Raw genomic sequence first — 24,430 nt, forward strand, 5'->3', positions numbered from 1 at the left:
ATATATCCAAACCAAGAACCACTGAGCACCCTTTATTTCTAAGACTGTGTAGAACAGAAAATAAAGAACACACAGCTGGTTCAAGACTGAAGAACGATTCAGATAAACAGCACAGCATCTGATAGAGCCTGATGGAGCTCTGTTTCTGATTGATGTACCAGAAGGAGCTTCCACTGAGGTTCACTCTTAAAAATAAAGTTCTTTGAAATGATGAACCACTTGTGGTCTCATAAAAGCAGTGGTTCTCAAACTTGTCCTCGGAGCACCCCCCTGATGGCAAAAATAGAAATGTGTGGATTGTCTGGGGGTTCTGAGGACCAGTTGGAGAACCACTGCTTTAAAGAACCATTCTTGTAAATGAGATGTGGAGTATGAAGACCTTTTTTGAAGCCTTCAAGATCTTCACTATTTAAGTTTTCCTACAAAACCGTTCAGGAACCTTTTCAGAGTGTATGGTTTAAGCTTGGTAGCCATTCATCAAAAGAAAGAACACACAGCTGGTTCCAGACTGCAGGACGATTCAGAAAACTGCAGAAAGATAAGATAAAGAGTCTGATCGTGCTTGAAGGGAGTTCATTGGTTGTCCTTTTCTGATTGGCGCAGCAGAATTAGGTTCCTCTGAGGTTCAGGAGTTCTCTATTAAATAATAAAGGGTCATTTAGAGTGATGGTATAGGACAGCGGTCACCAAGCCTGCTCCTGAAGATCCACCTTCTTTGCTACAGTTCAGTATCAGTTGTTATCTTCTCAGTGACTGTATCTCTGGAGGTTTGGTTGTTGCTTCAGGCATGTCAGACTGAGTTCCTTCCAGGTCACAGCTCTGCAGAGACTGGACTTTTCCCTCATATTATGCTCTGAATTCAACCCACCAAGGCTTTGAACAGTTGAGTCCGGTGTGTTTAAAGAACAGAACACTGAAGGACTGGAGTCAAGACTTATTTTCCCAAACTTTTGACTTTGTATCTGGAAATAAAGATTTATTTACTTCAAATATTGGCTTACTACCTGAAAATAAAGACTAATTTTCTCCAGATTTTTATGTAGTATCTGAAAATAAAGATGAAATTTCTCAAAACTTTGACTTGGTATCAGGAAATGAAGACTTGTTTTCTCAAAACGTTGACTTAGCATCTGGAAATAAAAACTTCTCTTCTTAAAATTTAGACTTAGTATCTGGAAATAAAGACTATTTTTCACAGTGAAGAAAATAAAAAGCATCCATCGTGGATCAGAGTACTTTGTTGTTGGTGTAGTTGACTTGGTCTCCAGCGTGTGCAAATGTGCACAAGTCAAACACACATTTATTTCATCATATTTGTCCATCATTTGAGGGAAAACTGTTGAAAACACTGTGCAAGTTCATACGTAGTCCAGGTTGAAGTCCATGCTGGGTGACAACCCTTGTCAAAAACACAAATTGGTGTTATTTTGAAGACACAAAAAAAGCAAGAAACGCTAATTAAAATACAAACTGGTGTTATTTGAAGATAAAAAAGCAAAGAAGCAGGAAAGAAAGACAAAAATAAAGAAAGAAAGAAAGGCAAACTGCATGTCAAAGCTTGACTAATCTCATCCCTGTTCCAGCCATATGGTGCAGCTCATTTCTGCTGGTGTCCTCAGGCGTTTCTGGGGGCTATTCAACAGTCCTCTCTTCAGGAAAGAACAAAATTTGGCAAAACAAGTTTTAACACATTGAAACATCTTCTGTTCAGCCACCAAAGCCAAGCTCTCTCTGATCTAGCTTAAGGCGAACCCATATAACCACATATCATAGAGAACCATGTTCAATACTGAACCGTTCCCTGTTACATGGAGTGCATGGAGAAATGAGTAGAACACTAGCAGAATCATTGTGATCTCTTTCGGTTCCACGTGAGAGGAGCAGCTACGCCACCTGAAGTTCACCGTTAAACTGCCGAATGAACCCCACGTGATCCGATTACTATAAAAATGAAACACATCTGTAGTTCATCATAATAAATAAACTGCATATAATACCAACTGATTCTTCCTCTTGATTCACATTCGTTTTTAAACGTAACCGTCAAGACAGCAAAGCTCTGCTGTTCTACATCAGCTTCAGTGTTTCCTTTACGGTTATTATTACGTTAAACTCTTCAAGTCTTACAGATTATGTTCCCCAAACATTCAAACATATGTTCACATTCTTACCTAAAAATGCTTTTTTCCCTTTAAGTGAACTGCCGCCATTTTAGGCTATATCGTATGGAAATACATTCCTGCCAGGTAGAGGAGGAAAAAAAATTTTCCCCAGAATTTTGACTTAGTATCTCAAAATAATGACTTTTCTTGAAATATTGACATAGCATCTCAAAATAATGCATTACAGTGTCAGAATAATGACTTATTATTTGACTTAGTATCTGGAAATAAAGACTAATTTTCTCAAACTTTGACTTAATGTCTGGAAATAAAGACTTCTTTACTCAAAATGTTGATCTAGTGTCTGGAAATAAAGACTTATTTTCTCAAAATGTTGAGTTATTATCTGGAATTTACGACTTATTTACTCTCTAAATGTATCTGGAAATAAAGACTAATATCTCAAAATGTTGAGATAGAATCTTGAACTAATCACTTATTTTCTTGGAAATTTGACTTCGAATTTTGAAACAATGAATTTTCTTGAGATTGTTGGCTTAGCAACTTGAAATAATGACTTACCATGCCGAAATAGAAACTTTAAATTTTAGAAAAGTATGTAATTATTTCTGGGTTGATGAGCCATTATTGCGAGATAAGTCAAAATTATGAAAGCATTAGCCTTTGTTTCAACATAGTATGTCATTATTTAAGATACAAAGTCAACAGTTTGAGAAAGTAAGTAATTATTTTGGTATAATAAAGTCTTGATTTATTAAAATACATACTAAATAAGCTTTATGAGAAAATAAGGAAGGCATCAACATTTCAGGAATTTAAGTAGTTATTTCAAGATTGTAAGTCGACATTTTGACGAAAGGAATAAACCATATGCGTTTTTTTTCTCTATCTGGTGGGAAGGGGCCTCCACAGTTTTCAGAGAAGTCATTAGTTTTAGAACTGAGCTCAGTAGATTTATATTACTTAAACATCTCAAAGCTCCTACAAGCTCTTCTAAAAAACAATGGAAAACTGTGCCAACTAGAACAGTCAGGAATAAAGGGGAACGTTTTCTTATACTCACGGTCAGGCTAATGGCAACCGACCAAAACGAGTCACCGGATGGTCACCTTTCTCTGGTACAGCTACAAAAAGCCTAAAACGTGTCCCAGCGTTCTTTGCGTCATAACGCTGCTCTCCGGCTGTTTCAAGCAAACAGCAAGAAGCAAAAACAAGGCTGCACTCAGGGCTTTGGTGTGAACAGAAAGAAGAACGAAAAACAACAACAACGTAAACAGCAACAGGCACAGCCACCGAAACTAAAATCAGCAAAAATAAAGGACTTTTAAAGCAAACATTACGTCAGCCTCGGTGTCCCACACAGCCTGGAAACCCACAGAGTCTGGCAGAAAGAACAGTAGAAAACAGTGAGTGGAGTGGTAGAGTCTGTCTCAGTGACCGACAGTGTGTTTCCTGTACGCATCATCAGTCTGCGTCCAATAGGGAAGGAGGATTCCCGCGTCAGACCACGTATTGATACATCTCCGCTTTGCCGTGGTCAGGAGTGGCGAACGGACTGAGCCACGCTATCGAGAACGGGTGACCAAAAACCACCTTCATGTTCATCCACTTGGACTTCTTGGCCCATCTTCTCTCCTCCTTCTTCAGCTGCTCTATTCCCTGAAACCACACAATCCACAACACTCCGGCCTTAAAATCAAACCTACACAATGTCCAGCACGTTTATGAACGTGGACTGAAATACGGGCACATTTCAAACTACATGACTCATTTCCAGCTTTGTCCATGTTTACAGATCACAGTGTGTCATACAGTTTCAGAAACCACATGAGGCAAGTATGTGATGCTTGAGCAGGCAGTTAGACTTAGTGTCTGGAAATAAAGACTTATTTTCTTAAAATTTTGACTCAGTATCTGGAATTAAAGACTTATTTTCACTAAATTTTGACTTAATATCTGGAGGGAAACTTTTTTTCCTGACCAATACTGCAGCTACATTTGCTAAAATGTATTATTTTACAAAATAACATCCTTTAACAAATGTATTTGTCTAAAACATTAAGTTTAAATTTAAAGCTGTAAATTTAAATTTAAACATGTTAACTTTAAAACCTGAAGTGCTGAAACTTGATACCATTTCACAATTATGGATATGTTTCATTTTTCCTTGTAAAAGCTCACTTAGGATAAAGGGAAAACAGGCAAATATTCACTTGAGACATTTTATGCCCGCGATCACAGGATATTTTGACCATTAAAACCAGCATACAGCTGTGTGCAAAAGTCTGTGCACCTCTGGTCAAATTCCATGTTTTTGTTGATTTTCAGGTGTGTTTATTTACTGAATTTAACACACTGGGGAAAGAAAACAAACTGTGGCCTGTGCAAATATATTAACGTATAAATAAACAGAAACTGTGCATTAAAACTGAAGTGTGTTCTCTGTGGCTTTTTGGTGCTTTTTGTTGTAAACAAAAGACATCATTTTGCCACAAATATTTGTATTAAAACTTCTAATCTAAAATTAATACCTCATGAGAACGAACCAGGTGGGTTATTAGTTAACAGTAGCAAAGGGTTTAAATTCTTATGCTTTTTGGTAAATACAAAAAAATAAATAAAATAAAACTACATTTTAACCATGTAGAAGTCAACAAAAATGTGTCATTTAAGATGTTTTTGCTTATTTGTGCAAAACAACTAGTAGAAATTATAAAATGTACAAATATTCCATTTTGGTTTGTACAAAAATTTTAATCTAAAGTCAAAACTAGAATGAGAATTTGAGTAGAGTTCACATGATAGATGACTTGGATGGTAAGAAGCAGAAAATGCGAAACCAGCTTCTAAGACTGAACTTTGGAGGTGTGTCTGCAGATTCTTTGAGGAACTGAAAGTCTCCTGAAAAGAATGGAAGCTGGAATAAAGGTGAAGAGTGACTCACTGACACAGCTGAGATTAGATTTAGCTGTTTAATCTTCTGTTAGATATGTTTGTCACTGAAAAATTAATAACTTGTAACTGGTTTTGAATGTAACCTAAATAAATGAAAGTGGGGGGGGGTCTGAAAAGAGTAGCCACATTTTGAAAGAGATAAAAATCTTTTGTTTAATCTCAGTTGTAAAGAAAACAATAAGAGTTATACGTTACGCTGAACAAAGAAAAAAAACTACAAAGAAAAGAATGAAAGGATGTGACATCAGCAGTGAGGGTGACCTCGATGAGGGGAACAGGGTGCAACTTACGGTCTCATCAGTGCAGATGGAGTGGACCTGCGTCCCGAACATCACGGCGGTGAAGATGAGGAAGAGGAGGCCCTCGAAGCAGAGGAGGATGAGGAGGATGACGGTCGCTGGAGGAGAGAAGGAGCTGCACTCTGGAGGAACGAGGGAAGGAAGATGGAGGGATGGAGTCAGGCTCATAATCCAGCCGATCAAACCCCCTCAAATCAGTCCTTATTTACATATTAATTAAATCTCACTCTTACTCTGAATTTAATGTGGCTGCAACAAAAAATCAATAAAATCAATACATATCAATTTAATCAATATTTTCATTACATTTATGAAAACTGCATCAGGTGGGATCAGACAGAGGAGCACAGTACGCTGCTACCCATCACGTTTTTCACTGACACCTTTCAGATTTTCAGGTCTTTAAAGGAGAACTCCACCAATTTTTCAAAATTCTCTCATAATTCAGTGTTTGAGATGTAAACAGAGTGTGAAATAGTACACATCTCTTTACAGTGGTGGTGATGGGAACCAGGGGTCGCCATGACTACAACACAAATATAGACATCTTATTTACTATCCAGAACCACCAGTGAACCTACACGAGTCTTCTGAGTTTATATGGAATGCACTCTGCATGTACCCCTCCACCATGAATGGAAGTTTAGTTCTCTAAACTACAATAAAACAGTGTTTCAGTCATCAGTCAGTGAATTCATAACCATTTACTGTAGTAACTTTCTGTGAGGGAGCTTTTAGAGGTGGACGTCTGGTTCCTATCACCACCACTGTGAACAGTTCTGACTCTAGAACAGAGAATATCACACCAAACCACTCTGAATGACCTGTTACATCTTAACCATTTAATTATGCAGAAATGTTTAAAAAAGTGGTGGAAGTCCTCTTTATCAGCTATTCAGTTTTATTTAGGCACTGTTAATAAACTAAATAATCATTCTTATAATATTAATGATATATCCAGTGTAGTATAATAGTAGAATATCAAGAATTGAAAATATTCAGTAGTTGCAGCCGTAAACATTAACCGTAGCCAGGTCAACTGTGATCTACACACATTTATTACTTGGCTCAGATTTATCGAGGAACTTAGACAGAACCAAAGTCTGGAGCAGTTGGGAGTTTGGCCAGCTGCTGGATTGGGAGCCTCATGGTAATAAAGAAGAAAAGGTTATGATGAGAAGAGGGGAATTAGGGGGAGCAACCCTGCCAACCTAAACATACTGCACCTATGGACAACCTGAAGGTGAATTCTTAAGATGAAAAGAAATTAAAGGGCGTTCTGGAGTCCAACGTCCACTTTATTTTTACTGCCTGTGTAACAAACCACAAAAATGCCAAAATAAGATTTCTAGCATCACTTATACAATTTCAGCCATCAAAAAAATTTTCACCAGTTTCTCAGTCAAAATAATTAATAAATTGGCTAACACTTAGCATGTTACACCAGCTCTGACCAGCAGGGCGGGCTGTTTTTGCTCTCTTGTTTCTACGCTCATTGTCCATTTTATCAGCTCCACTTACTATATAGGTGCACTTTGTAGTTCTACAGTTACAGACTGTAGTCCATCTGTTTCTCTGATACTTTGTTAGCCCCCTTTTACCCTGTTCTTCAGTGGTCAGGACCCCCATGGACCCTCACAGAGCAGGTACTATTTGGGTGGTGGATCATTCTCAGCACTGCAGTGACACTGACATGGTGGTGGTGTGTTAGTGTGTGTTGCGCTGGTCTGAGTGGATCAGACACAGCAGTGCTGCTGGAGCTTTTAAACACCCCTGAAGCTACTGATAATTTAGCAAAACTTTGACTCTTCCAGAAGACGATGAAGTCTCCAAAGATTCCATCACTGATACGATCATCAGCACGTAAACTAGGTCAGTATGGTGATGTTGATTGCTATTCTTCAGTAGAGAATTCAACACAAGGCGAAATAAGCTAAAAGAAGCTACGCAATTACAAAAGATGGCTCTTCAAGGGTTCTTAAGTAAAGGCAATGGTTCTATTTAGAACCATCAGTTCTACATGGAACCGTTTCATGCTTAAATGGTTCTTTGCAGGGTTAAATCGTTCCTTCAGATTGGTGGAGAATGTGTTGTATGTGGTTCTACTTAGAATCTTTTTGAAAATGGTTCTGTATAGCACCAAAAAGGGTTCTTCTGTTACAAGCTTGACATCGTAACATTAAAAGAACCCGTTTCAGTTCTATATGAAGCCATTTTCAAAAATATACAGCACATTCTCCATCGATCTGAAGAACCGATTCACCAGGCAAAGAACCATTTAAGCATGATAAGGTTCTAAACAGAACCGTTGCCTTTACTAAAGAACCCTGTAGTGCTATCAGCATGTATGCTAGAGGCCACAGACCGAGTGTTTTTGCTCATATTTTCGCTCATATTTTCAGACTCGACAGAGAGAAATGTCAGATTTGTTTGATTCTACACTTGATTCTGTGTGAGTTTTAGAACAGTGTAGATCAGGGGTGTCAAACTCAACCACTAAAAGGGGCCACATTAAAAAATCTAATCAAATCTGTGGGTCAGAGAACGACTATGTTTTTATTTTATTTCTCATTAATGTTGTGCTGTAACCCAAACTGGTCATTGTTTATTCAAAATACGCAAAAACTTTAGTAGATCTTGCAATATTACATGAATACTTGAAATATTGAAAATTAAACGTCCCCAGTAGCTCAGCCTTTTTAAACCCACCTATCTGCTTGAACTGGACAGCTGCCATCCTTTCTTTGCTGCACGTTCATTAAGACTTGGGCTCAGTTTCTGAGCTGCTGAGCTGACAGTGTTTATATTGGTTGAACTGCAGCTGAAATGCATTTTGGTTATATGACTGGTGTAGAACTGTGTAGAATTAAGGTGTAACTGCTGTCCCATAGACTGTTGTTGGGGAGGAGAGTCAGAGTGTACATTACGTTGCAGTGCATGCTGGGGACTGTAGTGCAGCGCATTATGAAACGGGTTAATGTTAACAGAAAATTAAAATATTTTTGTGGGCCAGACAGGATTGTGCCGCGGGCCTGATCTGGCCCGTGGGCCTTGTGTCTGACACATGGGGTCTATCAGTGCTACATCACCACAGCAAAGAGCTGATACAACAGGATTTTGTACTTATTTAACAGAGATATTGGAAAAATAGAACTTTTTTAATCTTCCCAGGTTAATAACTTCACACATTTGTGTGGTTTAGCTCTTGTCATATGACCATGAACATAAACTAGCCTTACATTTCACCGCAGGGTTTAACAGAGAAATCTTCACTGTATAAAGATGTTTTCCACAATGTACACAAAAAAAAACAACTGACACAAACAGGATCCAACTGAACTTCATTCATTCATTTCCCACCGGCTCAGACAGCTGGAACTGTTCGTAAATGGCCAGTATTAATGATTTAGTCTTCTTTTTGGTCATTTTATGTAACTAAAAAGCTTCTAGTATGGCTATTTATCTTCATTGCTAGTTAGCTTAGCACAATGGGCTGATATAAAACGATACACTGCACTGTCCTGACGCTCACACAGATGTCTACAGTTACACAGAATCAGATGTAGAAACGAATAAAGCTCTGCCGAGTGTGAAAATATGAGCAAGAACCCTCTTTCTTCCCACGCCCTTTAGCTCACTTCCCCTAACACTGAACTCTCTACAAAGAAATCATTCCAAAAATAGCAATGAAAACACCAGCCTGCCGTCCTAGTTCACGTTCCGGCGCCTTTATTGGGGATGTAACAGTGCTTGGCTCTTCTAAACGAGTAATAAATTCACTAAACTGTTGTTGGCTTCAGCTGTCAGTGCTGAGGAGGATGCCTGAAGGGGAACTCCACCGACACAAAAATTTTGCAGAATTCAGTGGTTAAGATTCTTAAACAGACTTGTTCAGAGTGGTTTGGTGTGAAATGCTCAGTTCTAGAGTCAGAACTGTTCACAGTGGTGGTGATAGGAACCAGACGTCCACCTCTAAAAGCTCCCTCACAGAAAGTTACTACATGAAATGGTTGTGAATGTATTACCTGATGTCTAAGACATTGTTTACAAATGAACTAGAACCGTAAGTTCAGTTGGATCATGTTTGGGTCAGGTGTTTTTGGATGAGCAGTGGGATTATAAAGTGAATGCTTCTTTATTAAACACTGCAACGAAATGAAATGGTGGTGGTTTATGTTCATGGTAATATGACAAAAATTAACCACACAAGGCCGTGAAGTTATCAACCTGGGAATATCAGTTTAAAAAGCTTTGTTTTTCTAATGTCTTGGTTAAACAGAATTAGTACAACATCCTGTTGTACCAGTGGAGCACTACCTACTTTAACCACCCGGATAAAGTTTTTTGCTGTTATGGCGTAACAGTATCCACGTTCACATGCAGCCTAATCATCCGTTAACAATCCGACTAATAGCTCAATCGGGATAGAATACGTCCCTGTAAACACCTCAATCGGAATAGTCTAGTCCGATTGAGGCCATTCGGAATACAGTTTCTATCCGATTGATCGAGGTGGGTAATCCTGTAAATAATCCGTTAAATAGAAGAATAATATTCGTATAAACGCCTGTATCTGATTACATTCCCTATCGGAAAGTTTAAGTCCGTTTATAACATTCAACATGGCGGAGCAGAAACTGGTCTGCAGAGGAGACGAAGTTTATGCTCTGATCTTTAAAAGACGGCGGTGGGACGGACGTCCAGCTTATGTGTCTCAGAACACGACGTCTTCCTCTCGGCCTTCTTTAATGAGGACATGTGAAGGACGTTTTCCTGAGTCTGACATCATTTTAAAGCAATTAAAAACACAAGCGCTGCTCACTGCTGCTCATCTCACTCTGACTGGACTCACGTGATGCTGGTTGTCATGGTAACGTCTACACTAAGTGGTTCTCTACACAAGCATGTCATTTTTGATCTGATTACTTGTAATGAGCATGTAGATGGAGATTTTCCACCAGACTGTTGAGTAGAGTGAGAACAAACACCTCAGTCTAAATGATTTCAATGTATTCAATCGGATTGGCAAAAATCTTTGCATGTAAACACAGTCAGCTGCTTTGTCCTACAGATTTTTGTCCAGATTTGCTAAAATTACATGCTTATTTCTCTAAGACTCTGCTGTGTGTTTGGGGTGTGGACTGCAGTTTCCGCACAACAGCTGCATTTCTTAACTTCCCTGTGTCTCTATTGAGGCAACAGGGAAACAACTGAAAGTCAGACCAGAAATAGGTCACTTGGGAAACTGGCTCTATCCCAACAGGCGAGACTTCCTTTTGTTCCTGTAAAAATACAGAAGTGGCAGAGACGTAGTTTCGGGGTTTCTTCGCAAAATCTAACTGACACGATCTTCCAGATGTAGTCGATCAGCAAAGACACGTTCGGTGTCCAAATTGTGCTTCTTTGCTTTTAATGCTGGAGATACAAGGCTAACGTTGCTAACAAACACTTAGAAGCCAGTAGTCACCCAAATAGCCCAAACAGTTTCTGTGAAAATAGACCCCCAAAAACACCTCTCAACCCTCTCAGACCGCATCCGGTGGTGCAGCCTTGAAGTTGTGGTTTAGAGCAAGGTGTCTCAACCGCTGGAGTGTGGACCACGAGTAGGGTGTGAAGCACCCTTTGGTGGTCTTCAGGCCAATACTGAGGTGGGCAAGTGGTCTGTAGTGGGCCCATGAAGAAAAGAAAAAAAATAAAGAAAAAAGTGTAAACAATATTAACACAAGCCCTGTAACAACGGAGCGCAAAGGCAGCTTTTTTGCACCTGCCTCTAGAAATAAAACAAATTCCACCCCACAACATTGAAATATTCCATATAATTTGCAACCAGTCTGTTGATATTTGATGTTCTATGATAAACGTCAGTGTTTTGGGTTGAAAATCACCCAAAAAACTGGGGGCCTTCATGCTTTCTAATGATAAATGGGTGGGCCTTGAGGTGGACAAGGTTGAGAACCTTCGGTTTGGAGCCATTTTGACAAAATACCAGACCCGGTGTTACCCGAAATACTAGTGGTTATTCACCATCAAAACCTTTTTAAAGGCCTATGATTAATATGGATGTGAGAAACCGACCCAGAAAGAAAAACAACTGAACGCTGTTCTTACTTGTCCAGTCCTCCTCGAAGCAGAAGATGAAATGGAACGCCACCATGAGGAGAGCGTGGAGTGATATCAGGGCAATGTACATCTGCAAAAATACACAAACAAATAAATACACGGTCACTAACCGATCCACAAAGTACTGACCTAATAAAACAACGTTTGCTCAGGCCACACTTTATGTTTTATTGTTTCCAAATGTGTTAAATTCAGTAAACAAACAGTAAACGTGTATTAAAATGAGCAGAAATGTGTCCTCGGTAAAGGACGTGTTGACTTATTTTCACTTAGAAAGTCATGAAATTTGACGAGTGGCACCAAAACTTTTGCATACGACTGTACATGCACTGTATTTTGTGACATCACAAAAACAATGAATCCAAAACAGTCTATTTTAGCAGCTTAGTTTCAAAATACGCAGAGTGAAGGTGAACAATGTTTACATACAACACGAAACTGTTTTATTTGAACGAATAAGCGTTTTCCATCATATGAGCCCTTTAAATATCAGTAATAGCTGTGCTGTATGAAGGCTGGTGGGGCGGTGCAGTGCGGTGCGGGGTGTCTGCACTCACCGTGAAGAGCACAAAGTATTTCTGGTTGTTTTCACCCACGCAGTTGTTCACCCACGGGCAGTGGTGGTCCATCTTCCTGATGCAGCGCTTACAGACACTAGGAGAAGAACAGACAGACAGAGAGAGAGAGATAGAAACAGAACAAGAGAGAGAAATAGAGAGAGAGAGAGTTTCAGTATGAATGTAGGTCACGGTGCATCTCTCAGTCTCTCCCAGTGCGGCTGCAGGCCAGACTCAAAGTCAATTACAACTGGTTTTACACAGTCGCGTGCAAAGGTTTGTGCACCCCTGGTTGAAGGTACATGTTGTTGATTTTGATCATTTTTGATGATTTGAGTGTAAGTAAGTGAACACATCCTCTACAGACACACAATTCTGCACACTTTAATACGCAATCACTGCTTATTTGCTGGATTTGACATATTGGAGAAAAAATAAAACATAAAATGTGGGTTGTGCAAAAGTTATGGCACCTTTTATATATTATGTTTTTGTTTTCCATGTTAAACTCAGAAAATAAATAGACACTGTGCTCTAACAACTGCAGGGAAAAAATGCCTTTTATTTAAATGTGTTCTCTGTAGAGGACGTGTTCACTTATTTCCGCGTATAAAATCAACAACAACATGGAATTTGACCAGGGGTGTTCAAACTTTTTAATGACTGTATAGTGCACACTATTTACACACACCTACTCATAGAGGTGGGGGATATGTTTATAATTTAATATTACAATATTGTCCAAATGTATTACATTATCCCAATACAAGATGATATTTTGTTAATAATTAATAAAATTAAATTTGGGAAATCTGCATCATTAAATGGTGAAGATGTAAACAGAGTCATTCAGAGTGGTTTGGTGTGAAACACTCAGTTCTAGAGAAACTTAAGTCAGATTTCTGAGTCAGTAAGTTACCCAAGACTGAAGTATTTCACATCAAATAACTGTAAATGAGTTTTTGCAGTGAGCTCTAAGTGATAGGAACCAGACGTCTGAAGTGTTCAAAGGGACAAACTTTTAAATCGGGTCAGAGACCACCTTCTTTTATTTAATTTCCAGTCAAAAGTCCCAGGTCCTTAGAAATAGATGTGTAACCCTTTCCAGACTGATATACTTTAATAACTTTACATAGAGTCTTTAGATCGCTTTTAGCTTCCTTCACACTGCTGGAAAAGTTCTCTTTAAGTTAAGATGTTTAGATTCAACAGGGATGGCAGTGATCGAGCCTGGATATGTTTAGTTGAATTGAACCCATTAATCAACTATTAATTTTGTTAACTGGGGAACTAAGAGGGTGATTACTTTTATCACACAGGGCCAGTTGGTGTTGGATAACCTTTTTCCCACCCATTGAACACAATGAATATCAATAAATGATAATCAAGCAACTTCATAGAGGTGGGCAATGTGGCAAAAATACTGTATCTTGATAATTTAAGACCGTTTCATGATATACATTACACATCACAATATTCTGAGATTTAATAAGTTGGAACAGACAAAATAGGACCTCTAGTGCCACATGAAAAATATTATAATAATCATAAAAACATACACTATTTATGAACTACAAAGGTTTTTATTCAGTGTTTTAAAAACTACAAACTACACTGCACTAAATTCAATTAAACAGAACTAATTATGTTCACTTTGTAACGAAACACATAGTTACGTGTTACGGACGATATCAATCATACGCTCAGAAAAGCATATTGTGTCATATTTTATCATTACCTTGATTTTTTTGTCATTGTCATAATGCCCACCCCTACAATTTTCTCATGAGACTTGTTTCATGAAAACAGACTGACCTCCTCTGGTTTTTAATCTCCACAGTGTGCTTTAATACCTATTAAATTCAATCAGAATCCCCTCCACAGATGGAGCAAAGCCAGGGCGCACTCGTAATTCAATTCTACTCAACTAGATTTATCCTCAAACTGCTTCATCACAAATGCTCCAAATCCAATTTCACTCCATTTACCTTAATTCTCTGTTACTCAGCTCACCTTAACTTTATCCATCTGTACAGCAAAGAGGAGGGAGATGTGAGCAGTAAACTGAGCTGAAATCCCATTTAATCCAACAACTAAGGCATGAAGGACTCCCTAATAAAACCAGGAGAGAGCCTCACGATCAAAATTAATTAAGGGGTCCCTGAAAATAAACACCTCTAAAAGCTCCTCACAGAAAGTTCCTACAGTAAATGGTTATGAATTCACTGCCTGATGACTGAGACACTGTTTTATGATAGTTTAGAGAACTTAAACTCCATTCATGGTGGAGGGATACATGCAGGGCGCTGTGAGGCAAAATAGTCCCCAAAGAAAACTTATTATTTCAGATTTTCCACTATTTTCCATCATCAACATTCCATATAAACTCAGAAGACTCGTGTAGGTTCACTGGTGGTTCTGGATAGTAAATAAAATGTCTATATCTGTGTTGTAGTCATGGCGACCCCTGGTTTCTATCACCACCACTGTAAAGACATCTGAACCATTTCACACCAAATCACTGTGTATCACTTTTACCATCGCAAACTAAATTATTCAGAAATAAAAAATTGGTGGAATTTCCATCTAACTAAAGCTGCAGCACTGGTCTCCCTCAGGGTGGCGCTGCATCAAACTGATTTACTAAAACTGAAACAACTGATAAACTGTAAAGAACAGATGGACCACAGTTTGTAACTGTATACCTACATACTGGAGCTGTAATGCAGGTGTTTCTAATAAAGTGGCCAAATAGTGGAAGCACAAAATTGGTGTTTCTAATAAAGTGGCTAGTTAGTGGAAGTACAAGGTAGGTGTTTCTAATAAAGTGGCCGGTTAGTGGAAGCACAAGGTAGGTGTTTCTAATAAAGCGGCCTGTTAGTGGAAGCACAAGGTAGGTGTTTCTAATAAAGTGGCCTGTTAGTGGAAGCACAAGGTAGATGTTTCTAATAAAGTGGCTGGTTAGTGGAAGCACAAGGTAGATGTTTCTAATAAAGTGGCCGGTTAGTGGGTTTACCTGCAGTGGTGTGCTCGTTCTGGTTTGATGCTGCAGCATTTGGGGCACTTGTAGACCACCTGGCCTGGTTTCAGCTGCAGACTCTCTATGAACTCCTTAGTGGCATTTCCCTTTGGTACTGCCCCCTATGGGCAAAAGAAAAGAAAAAACATTTTAAACTGCATTTTTGAAGAAGACTATAATATAGCATAGAAAATATAAAAGATATAGTGTAATGTTAGAAAGTACATTTTAAAACACTTAATTTGTCTATTGTTTTGTTTTTGGCCCTCGGCCCACTACAAACATTTAACTCTGGACCCCCGAGACAAAAAGTTTGGGCATCCCTGCTCTAAAATCAACCATTTCACACCAAACCGCTCAGAATGACTCTGCTTACATCTCAACCACTGAATTATGCAGAAATTCTTACTAAAGGAACGTCTTCAACAGCTGACGTAGCTTATTTTCATAAGCAGCCCGTTTTGAAGACACTGTTTCTGTGATGACATCACAAGAACCAACTTATTTACATATACAAACTTATTTTATGTATATAACATAATATTACATTATATTTATACGTTATATATTATACATACATCCACTACAGCAGTTTCGCTCTGCCCACTCATACTGAAGTTATAAAGAGTGTTTCAGCCTGAACTGTTTTCTGAATGAGGCACAGCCTATCAGAACAGAGCTCATCTACATATATTAGTCACAGTAACAGAAACATCCTGTTTAATTCTAAGGGATAAAGAGAGTTTCAAAAATGGTCATGTAAAAATGAATTACGACTGATTTTGGTACATGATGATGGTTCTGGAGGATTCTAAATGTTAAGAGATGTAGTTATTTTATTCGTCCTCAGAAGTGATTTTTATTGACAGGTTAATTTATCAGAACCACAAACTCTTAACAGATTCAGTGCTTTTGTACTTGAAACAGGGAGAAAAACAAAGAGTTCTCTAGTCACTATTTCTATTATCAACTTTCCTTTGCTTAACACGTCATGTCCACTATCAGAGCAGAAACAGTAATAACATATAAAATCTATGAAAATATGTGAAATGATTCTCTTTCTGATCTGATATCCAGCCCTGCAGTCTCTGCTCTGATGAGTGTGAATGCATGTGATCAGATAAACTGAAAAACAGCTCTGCTGCAGAAGCTGTGCTGGTTCATGTTCATGTATCACTGAAATATGACCAATTTTTACATTTGTTAATGGGCTTTGCTACAAAGTTTTTTCCAAGCGCTCAGTTCAGTCTGCTGAAACACTCCGCTGGGTCAGTTAACGACCCCTGGTTTGGATTGTGATATTGTGATCTGCAGGCTGATGAGGCTGGTGTTGACCGTAGACTCACCGGGTCGGTGCACATGGCCCTGAAGTGTGACGCGAGGGCGAGGAAGGCGAGTGTGTTGAACAGCGCTCCGTTCACCAGGCTGTACGCCACGTTCCTCACCGGCAGCAGCATCACAAACACAACCACAAACTCCGCGTAGAACACCAGGAACCAGGTGATCACGCCGCACACGATCCCACAGCCATCCCGGATGAACCACATCTGTCCTGACGAGGGCGGGTGAGGAGGGGGAGGGGCGCAGTGCTCTGGCTGCAGGTAACCAGCCTTTCTCTCTATATCCCTACTGGACTTCATCGTCTCACTGACCAGCTCTCAGCATCCTGATCATTAGAGAGAACAGAGGGAGAGAGAGACATAGAGAGAACAGAGAGAGAGAGAGGAAAAAGAGAGAGAGAGAGAGAGAGAGAGAGAGAGTAAAAAAGAAACAGAGATGTATCCATAGATCTATAAATAATTTAATACTACACTTAATTAATCCTTTTAAAGAACTATTATTGTTATTATGTATTAATAATTACAACATAATTATACTTAATATCAGCTTAATTGTCAAGTATAATTGCCTGTATAATATAAAAAATAATTAATATTGTATTTATTGCATAACTACAATGTTTTATTAATTGCTGTATAGTTTATGTTTATGACTACCAATTAAATTAAACATTGTGTTACAAAAAATGTGTAATGTTATATATAAATTAATTCTCTTGAATAATACATGTTATGTTTATTTTGTATGAGAGTGTCAGAGGGCCTGTATGTTTTATTAGTTGTGGTGAACTCTTATTAACAGTAATAAGAGCACTAAGAGCAGCAGTAGTATCAGAGTAAATAAGCACAGGGCTTTAATCACACAGCTCTAATCTCTCCTGGGTGTGTTTCACTGTGAGTCAGGAATCATGGGTCACTTACACATACAGACAAATAACCTACACTTCCTGCTCCCAGTGGAGGCCCTGAGTCACGCAGTCAGCGCAGACTTCACAGTTCAGCACAGTACAATACAGTACAGCTGGTACAGTAAACTACAGTCAATACAGCACAGCTGGTACAGTAAACTACAGTCAATACAGTACAGCTGGTACAGTCAAATTGAGTCAGTCATTACAGTCAGTACAATACAGTACAGGACACACTCGCAGGACGAGTGTGTGCAGGGCAAGCTCGAGCAGGACGAGTTCGAGCAGGACGAGTTCAAGCAGGACGAGCGTGTGCAGGACGAGTTCGAGCAGGACGAGTTCAAGCAGGACGAGCGTGTGCAGGACGAGTTCGTGCATGACGAGTTCGAGCAGGACGAGCGTGTGCAGGACGAGTTCGTGCAGGACGGGTTCGAGCAGGACAAGTGTGTGCACGGCGAGCTCGAGCAGGACGAGTTTGAGCAGAACGAGTGTGTGCAGGACGAGTGTGTGCAGGGCGAGCTCGAGCAGGACGAGTGTGCGCAGGACGAGTGTGTGCAGGGCGAGCTCGAGCAGGACGAGTGTGCGCAGGACGAGTGTGTGCAGGGCGAGCTCGAGCAGGACGAGTGTGTGCAGGACAAGCTCGAGCAGGACAAGCTCGAGTAGGACAAGCTCGAGCAGGACGAGTTTGTGCAGGACGAGCTCGAGCAGGACGAGCTCGAGCAGGACGAGCTCGAGCAGGACGAGCTCGAGCAGGGCGAGTTTGAGCAGGACAAGCCCGAGCAGGGCGAGTTCGAGCAGGACGAGTGTGTGCAGGACGAGTTCGAGCAGGGCGAGTTCGAGCAGGGCGAGTTCGAGCAGGACGAGTTCGAGCAGGACGAGTGTGTGCAGGACGAGTTCGAGCAGGACGAGTTCGAGCAGGACGAGCTCGAGCAGGACGAGCTCGAGCAGGACGAGCTCGAGCAGGACGAGTTCGAGCAGGATGAGTTTGAGCAGGACGAGTGTGTGCAGGACGAGCTCGAGCAGGACGAGTTCAAGCAGGATGAGTTTGAGCAGGACGAGTGTGTGCAGGACGAGCTCGAGCAGGACGAGCTCGAGCAGGACGAGTTCAAGCAGGGCGAGTGTGTGCAGGACGAACTCGAGCAGGACGAGTGTGTGCAGGACGAGGGTGTGCAGGGAGAGCTCGAGCAGGACGAGTTCGAGCAGGACGAGTGTGTGCAGGACGAGCTCGAGCAGGACGGGTTTAAGCAGGACGAGCTCAAGCTGGATGAGCGCGTGCAGGATTTGCTTCAGCAGGATAATTATTTGCAGGGTGAGCTCGAGCAGGACGAGCTCGAGCAGGACGAGCTCGAGCAGGACGAGCTCGAGCAGGACGAGCTCGAGCAGGACAAGCGTGTGCAGGACGAGTTTGAGCTGGATGATCATTTGCAGTTTGAGCTCCAGCAGGACAAGTGTGTGCAGGGTGAACTTGAGCACAATGAGCGTGTGTAGGTCGAGCATGATCAGCTACCTAAAATCAGGTTTACTGATTTTGGAAATTCGCTTTGTTTTTACTCTACAAAACTGAGTAAACAGAGATAGATCCCACCCACCTCTGCTGAGAACAGAGATATGATAGTAACTCCACACACCAGAAAAATATGCACCACTGCCAACGGATGACTGTTATTTTCACTTTCACAAGGACACACAGCACCTTATCTACTCTTTACAGTTCACTTATTCAAACTGACTTTATCACAGAAATGCAGAAAGACCAGGAAGAGCCTGACCTACTGCTGCACAATGAAAGGTCTGAACACTCACTCTTGTTCACACGTGAGAAATGCAGCTTGGCTAAAGTCCCTGTGAACAGAGCTCTTTCTTTCTACACCGCTATGTATTTCCAACTGAAACACAATATTAGGGAGAGTCTCTGATGTTGAGTTCATGATAAACGGGAAGTTTCTGACGTCCAAGCCAGAAAAATCCATTTGAACATCACACCACAACTTTACCTACTCGGAAAGTCAGAATCTTGCAGGTACCCAACTTCTCCAAGTGGTTCATTCCAGCACCCAAAAAGCATTTTAAACTTTTAAAACAAACTTTTGAGTTGCTGTTTGTGTATAATACGGCTAAATGCAGAGAGATACCTGGATCACTGTTAATTTAAGCTCTCCAGTACAGATTTTTAATCAACCTGAATGCTTTCATGTCATTATCTGTGCTACATGAACAATGAATTGCTTTAGCCTTTTGTCCACTTTTACCATTAATGAAGTGGTGACCAAACAAACTCTAATTCCAGTGTAAATCCTTTTAAAGAGCTTTTCATATTTACATTAACATTTACAGCATTTAGCAGACACTCTTATCCAGAGCGACTTACAAAAAGTGCTTTGTCTATCCAGAGAAAGTATCTTTGCTAGTTACCAGTAGGTTAGAGAGAAAGTCAGTCCTGAGCTCCTAGAAACAAAAGCTCATATGCACACATTAATCCTTGCGATTTATTCAGGCACGTGTTTTACTGATGATATCTTGCACATTAAGTGCAATTTATTCAGACGAGAAAAAAGCAACATTATTTTATTCGCCCTCTGCTCAATTTTTGCTAACTCTCTGACCAATCACAGCCATCACTGGTGTCGCCATGGTGACAGCCAAGATGACAGACTGCCTGTGTCCCAGCATGAAGAACTGTTTGCACAAGCATCAAATGACTAGTTTGCTCTCTGCTTTGTAACGGGCGGCGTTAGCATCTCCAAAAGCGGCTTAAACTAGGCAAACAGAGCTACAGATATCAGAGCTGCACATGGAAGCTCTCAACGTTTCAGCTCCTGAATGAGGTGATGAAGCTCCCTACACTACTTTCACTTTTCCGCAATGGAGAACAGCTCGCCTTCGCATCGTGAGAACAATGTATTTTCATTGCATTTGCTTGTTTGTCCAGGAACGCTGGAAGTGGCTTTTTGTTTAGCTGAAAAGGCAAAGACCCACGTGTGCTTTTGTAAGTGTTAGTTAGTTTATTTTTATATCTTCATCACTGTCGGACAAAAACTTCATATCTCTAAAATGGTAACTTTACAGAAGATAAAAACATTGTTAACTTGTAATGGAAATTAATGTAACCAGATTTTTTTTTCCCCAAAGTAACTTCGGACCACTTATATCAGTCTGTTTATTATGACATTTTGACACACTGCAAAGTGTAACTAGAGTTTTATATAAAAATGATAAAAACATATATAAAAAAAAAGAGATACAAGGTTTTTGTGTGGCAGCGACAATATCTTCAAAATCTACAGTAGCCGTGCACAGATAAAGCCAGCACTGCATTTCAGTACGAACTCATTCACTTCCTCACCAGCTGCTGATTTGAGGAGTGTCACTAAAAGAAGGAGCTGTAGAATGTTTCTGTGCCCAGATGTGGCCTGATATAATTTTAAAATGTTCACATTCTCAGCCAATGTACTCATCTCCCACTTGCTCATGTTTCTGGACCACTGTAATAAGCACCTGCTGGATGTATGAGTGGAGCTTGATTATGGGCAGTTTCCCACCACATACTGACAACCTGTTTGGTCGACGCTCAATTATTTTGCATAAAATTCATCCTGCAAGAGAAAGCAGGGGCAGCAGGGTGAGCATCAGGGTGCCTACACACTAGACAATGCAAGGACAGAGCGGTACATGCATACACATGCAGATGTCTGTCTAGAAGGCGTGTACACAGCTGGAGCAGGGCGGAGTTTGTACAGTTCAAAATCCAGCGGGAAACTGAACATTTGCACCAGAAACAAAGAAATATGGACCATCGAAAGAAAATTTTGGCAATGGCCACGGACAGAGCCAAGCAGACAACAGTCAGGAAGGCAAAGAAGTCATATAGAACAGGAAGAGAGTGCACAGCGTCACTACTGTCCACCATCTTCCACCTGCATGTTTCTACTGGCTGACGTGCCTCCACGTCAGAATCCGTTGCAACAAAAGTTGAAATGGTTTAAGCTTTTTCGACGCTGGACGAAGTCTCGTTTCACTGCATACAGGGACATTTGTAGTCCGACAGAGCTGCCGCAGCGTCCTCGCTGAAATGCACTGGGCGACTGCGTTTCTGACACTGCGTCAGCCTCTAGTGTGTAGGCACCCTCAGCGAATGCTGGGTCGATCGTACAATTACCCAAATGATTTTAAATGAAAAAAAAAAACACACACACAGTATTTAACACATTACCAATACACAGACAAACATTTCTTCACCCTCCCAACTTTAAACACCTTCCCGCGTCGCTGGACACGTTTGGTATTCATAGTTTTGATGAATCAGAAAAAACACACTGTGTGGTTATTCACACTGTGTTTGGTGTAAAAGCCTTCCTTGGTGGAAAGCAGGAGATTCCAAGTTGGAAAATTCTGATATCCTAGTTATGATGAATGTCACATTAGTTAAACTGAGCACTTTTTCTCCACGAACACAACCAATGTTATTATTGGTTAATATTATTGTTTTCCTGGCTGCTGGTGCAGGGTGACGTCATCAGAAATCAGAGGCGGGGCTAAAGTCCAGCTTAACATGACCAGAAACATGAACAAACAAGAAGAAATAATGTTCATTCATGGCTGACTAAGTTTTTACTGTATTCCATCATGTATCAGATTCGTCCGTGAGCTCTAAGACTGCATTTCTCACATAAGCACCTTTAAAATATTTGATCAGGAAGCTGGACTGGACATTGGAACTAACTTCAACTGACATGCATGCCATTGTTTACTGAACACTACCTCTAAAAATTGACTCGAATATTTCACAGATTTTGCACATACATATGCACACTGTCTATACACCAGTACACTTCTCTCTCTAGTTTATACTGTATTTATTGTTTATTTACTGTAGATGCACTTACTGTGTGTATATATACACTGTCTGTTATCCCACTAGTATATGTGCACAAATGTGTTTTGTTATGCTGAACCCCCGTACATGTAGAACGACAATAAAACTGAATTGAATTGACGTGAACTGGTCATACCTGGCTATAATTTAGCTTATTGTTTTACTTAATTATTTCACTTTCACTTATTTTTTTAATTGTAATTGTATAAGTCAATTTAACAGCAGTATTTAGTAGCACAGTAGTCTTTGTAACAAAAGAGAAAAGTATGCTGCACTATTACAGAGCACGGTCTGGATTTAACCAGCAATGTATCTTAATAGTACTTAACGGCAGTATATTATTTCGTTTAGTACAGAATTAAAAGGGAATTCCACCATTTTTCCAACACTTCTGCTTGATTCAGTCATTCAGACTGGTTTGTGTAAAAAATGGTTGATTATAGAGACTCAGATGTCTTTACAGTGGTGGTGATAGGAACCAGGGGTTGCCATGACTACAACACAAATATAGACATTTTATTTACTATCCAGAACCACCAGTGAACCTACACGAGTCTTCTGGGTTCTGAATAGTGGGAAATCTGAAATAATACGTTTTATTTGGGGACTATTTTGCCTCAAACCACCCTGCATGTATCACTCCACCATGAACAGATTAAAACAGGGGTCCACTGCTCTGTTCCTGGATGGCAGGTGTCCAGCACAGTCTGGTGATTTACCTGCTGAAGCACACCTGATTACCCTCATCTGTTAATAGCCAGGTTCAGTGGATGTGTTTGAAGAGGGGAACCACCAAACTGTGCTGGATGCCCGGCGCCCCTGGATTAAAATACATGGATTAAACTACATTTTGAGCCAAACCTTTATGACGAATCTATCATAAAACAATGCCTCAGACATCAGTCAGCGTATATCCATTTAATGTAACATCTTTCTGTGAGGGAGCTTTTAGAGGTGGATGTCTGGTTCCTATCACCACCACTGTGAACAGTTCTGACTCTAGAACAGAGAATATCACACCAAACCACTCTGAATGACTTTGTTTACATCTTAACCATTTAATTATGCAGCAAATTTGGAAAATTAGGTGGAGTTCCCCTTTAAGTGTATGTATGAGAATAACTGAACTAATAAACTGCCGAAGCTCAGCCTGGGTTCACTGCTCCAGTCGCTACCAGGCAGTGTTTTCATTACTATCAGGGGTCGCGATGAGTTTAATTCCCCCAGGTTCATGTTTAATGTGTGTTTTTGTGAATAAGTGAGTGACTCTTACCTTCTGCTCCTCTGTCTCTCTGTCACTCCGTCACCAGATCACCCCCTGACCACTCCGCCCTGCACAGAAAGAGACCCTGAGAGCCGAGAACGCACAGAGGTGAACAGAACAGATAAAGGAATTAATTAAAGCGATAAAACAGACAGAACCGGAGAGTTTATCTGTCCTACCCGCTCACTCTCAGCTCACAACACACACACCAGGAAATTCACACCGTCGGAAGAGCGCTACGACCACTCTCCGAGCCAAACACACCTTTTTCAAAATAAAAGTCCCCACTGGCAGATATTCAAAATGATCTAGCTGTGGATAAAAAATAAAAATCGCTTAGACAGGGAGGGATGAGGAAACAAATGATTTGTCCTCACTGTCAAAAGCATTTGTAGAGGGAAAACAGTACGTGTGACGTATTTGGCCCTGCATTAAACAGATTACTCGAAATCAACAAATCTTACAGATTTTTTCTTGTTCTTCTATCAATAGTGAAATTTTTAAAAATCAGACTTATTTTTAAAATCAGAAATACAGTACAAATTAAACCAGAATAATTTGAATGTACTTTAAAAAAAATCTAGTTATGTATTTCTATATTTTATATTTGTCTGCATTGATCCTTTTTTTCACTTATAATGTTCTTTACGGTTTACAATCCCAAGCCTAATGATGTGTCTCAGGGGAAAAGTCTATTCTGTAACACCGTGTTTATTGACCGAGGCGTCCCTAATAAAGTGGTCAGTAGGCAGTGTGTTGGGCTGGACCCTTTAGTTCTGCTTGCATTGCTCACATTACAGGGTAAAAGTCTGTGGACACCCATTCTGTATTAATGAGTTCTGCTGTGTCTGCTTTAGTTCTTCTACAGGAACTTAAAATCAAGCATTTTAAGGGCATTTTTAGTCTATTGTTTATCTTTTAAAGGTTTATTTTTGTCATTTAAGGAGTAATACATACAGAGCGACCCTCTAT

General features: G+C 40.2%; 1 protein-coding gene across 2 annotated transcripts; it reads right to left on the bottom strand.

Annotated features, from left to right (window-relative positions):
- Positions 1–19: 19 nt before the first annotated feature.
- Positions 20–23,713, bottom strand: LOC118801796 (palmitoyltransferase ZDHHC3-like). 2 transcript variants are annotated; one of them, XM_036562166.1, is made up of 8 exons: positions 23,638–23,713; positions 23,468–23,526; positions 16,420–16,739; positions 15,071–15,195; positions 12,055–12,151; positions 11,486–11,567; positions 5,369–5,499; positions 20–3,782 (listed from the first exon to the last, which is right to left on the bottom strand). In XM_036562166.1, exons 3-8 carry the CDS (start codon positions 16,711–16,713, stop codon positions 3,624–3,626), a joined length of 888 nt encoding a protein of 295 aa, XP_036418059.1. In that variant the 5' UTR covers positions 16,714–16,739; positions 23,468–23,526; positions 23,638–23,713; the 3' UTR covers positions 20–3,623. The 2 variants fall into 2 exon arrangements, with proteins under 2 accessions (XP_036418059.1, XP_036418060.1); XM_036562167.1 differs by having other exon boundaries at positions 23,468–23,543; positions 23,638–23,697.
- Between the last annotated feature and the right edge of the window lie 717 nt (positions 23,714–24,430).

The sequence above is a fragment of the Colossoma macropomum genome, unplaced genomic scaffold (assembly GCF_904425465.1).
Source record: "Colossoma macropomum unplaced genomic scaffold, Colossoma_macropomum, whole genome shotgun sequence".
Lineage (NCBI taxonomy): Eukaryota > Metazoa > Chordata > Actinopteri > Characiformes > Serrasalmidae > Colossoma > Colossoma macropomum.